This window comes from Aspergillus fischeri, genomic scaffold (assembly GCF_000149645.3).
Source record: "Aspergillus fischeri NRRL 181 1099437636264 genomic scaffold, whole genome shotgun sequence".
Taxonomy (NCBI): Eukaryota; Fungi; Ascomycota; class Eurotiomycetes; order Eurotiales; family Aspergillaceae; genus Aspergillus; species Aspergillus fischeri.
Window position 1 is genome coordinate 2288059 of NW_001509762.1, and position 1885 is coordinate 2289943.

Sequence of the window (1885 nt, forward strand, 5' to 3'; positions counted from 1 at the left end):
GGAAGTTGCGCGTCGGATACTACCGAGGAGGACATTGATGATATAGCCCATGATTGTTACCAGAGCCGGAAGTATATAAATGATGATCTCGAGCACGGAGGGTGGCTCTACAGATGCCCCAGCTGCGAAATGAAGTTCCCAAAGCTTTCTGCACTTTACCAACATGCAGAGGATGTCCCACCATGCTCTTCTCCTCTAAATGGACAAGGTTGTCTGGCTAAGCTGGAACGATTTGTTGCTCGCAGGTTACAGTAGCTTTACGACTTCCTCTTGAGTTATTTTCTTTATGATGTTAGACAAGAAGGTCTTTCGGTTGCTGTCAAACCTGCGAACAGACTCCATGTTCAGCAGGGTGCTGTCACGAACGGTTATCAGGTGCCGGATATTAAGTTTGTTACTGTTACTTGTAATGACAAGCCGCCGAGTGTTGAATGAATGGGAGCAGGTAAATGACCTGCTATTCCAGGGGAGTCCGCTATGGACTGAGCTGAAATTATCCTAAAGCGCGTGCTGTAACATGAGCTATGATCAAACAGAAGGCAGGATGTCAAGATATAAGGGTTATGATAGCAGGTCCCCGAAAATGGAGCTGTTATTGCCTAATCGCACGTATTGTAGAATTATGTTCATTCATAGTAGGCAGACAAGGCATTAATAAGGACATTTAAGCATGTTATCGTTCGGCTCAGATATTGTACGTATGACTAATGCATACTTTACGAAGCCACATGATCAGACTGACAAGTCTCGTGTGAAGGCATTTTCTTTTCATGACGGGCCGCACCCAATTTTCTTCCTCCTCCTCTTCCTCCTCCTCTTCCTCCTCCTCCTCCTCATCTCCTTCCTACGTCTATTTAAATTCGTTTCTGCTCTCTCTTTATAGCCACCGACCCTCAATCTCTGAAGCAGCATCTCAAAGGACGTTTTCTTCCGCTTGGGCTCTACTTACTACCAAACATGTCTACCCTTCAAAATCAGAACACCAAGTCTCAAGCAGTCAAGATAGAAAGTGCTCAGACAGGACCGGCAAAACGGGAAGTCTCAAACGGTACATCTCCTATCCATCCCTGCCCCGGTCCAAATCACAAGCTAATACGTAATAGGAGGCAAATACAACGCTACACCACGTGCGTCCAATGACATTGTCGGAAATGACAGTCACTCCAATCCCAATGCCCCCGAGCAAGCAGATGCCCATGATAACTGCGATGCTGATTGGGAGGTAGTCAGCAGCGCCCAGTGCGGCGAAAAAGACAGCAATCAAGCGTTCCATGGGCATACAGGACATTTTAGCGTTGATGTGGGTTGGGGTAAACGGAAACATCGGCTGTATTCCAGTGATTGGAGCTTTGGCCATCATCATCACCAACATCATGATGATAGACATGGCGAGAGAGGTACTCAGTGACACCGTGTGCATTCCGCCTATCACATCTCCTGGGTTAGCGCCGACGATACCCTTCGTCCAAAAGGGTGACTATAGAAACTGGACGGTTTCTTAGACCACACGACAAACCGTGAGAGTTCTTTCCCCGGCTACTTGCCCTGGAAAAGCATTTTACGGTTTTTTTGGCAAGCGTGATTTCCAGGGCTGTGTACATAATAATAAAACAATTGATTCTTAATCATAGTCTATCACCCACCGGATTCTGAGAGCTATCTTCCCAGTTCTCTTCATTTTTATAATGATAAAAATTGTAGCAAATTATCGACTCAGTCTGGGTCTGACAGGAAATTTCTTAGACAAAAAAGAGGCCGACGAAGATTGAATTTGGAGAAAAAACTGCATCAATACAGCAAGCTGTGCGAGGCGGATGTTTGCTTAGGTATTCGTATTCGGGACATGGGGCGCGTCTTTACATTCTCAGCGGACAGATCAGGATTC

General features: G+C 46.0%; 1 protein-coding gene across 1 annotated transcript, besides 3 other annotated features; it reads right to left on the reverse strand.

Annotated features, from left to right (window-relative positions):
* Window positions 1-685: 685 nt before the first annotated feature.
* Window positions 686-912, reverse strand: NFIA_080470 (uncharacterized protein; the record flags this gene model as incomplete). Its single annotated transcript, XM_001259999.1, has 2 exons — window positions 686-844; window positions 892-912. 2 exons carry the CDS (start codon window positions 910-912, stop codon window positions 686-688), a joined length of 180 nt encoding a protein of 59 aa, XP_001260000.1.
* Window positions 792-834: a microsatellite.
* Window positions 792-846: a microsatellite.
* Window positions 795-834: a microsatellite.
* Window positions 913-1885: the final 973 nt, after the last annotated feature.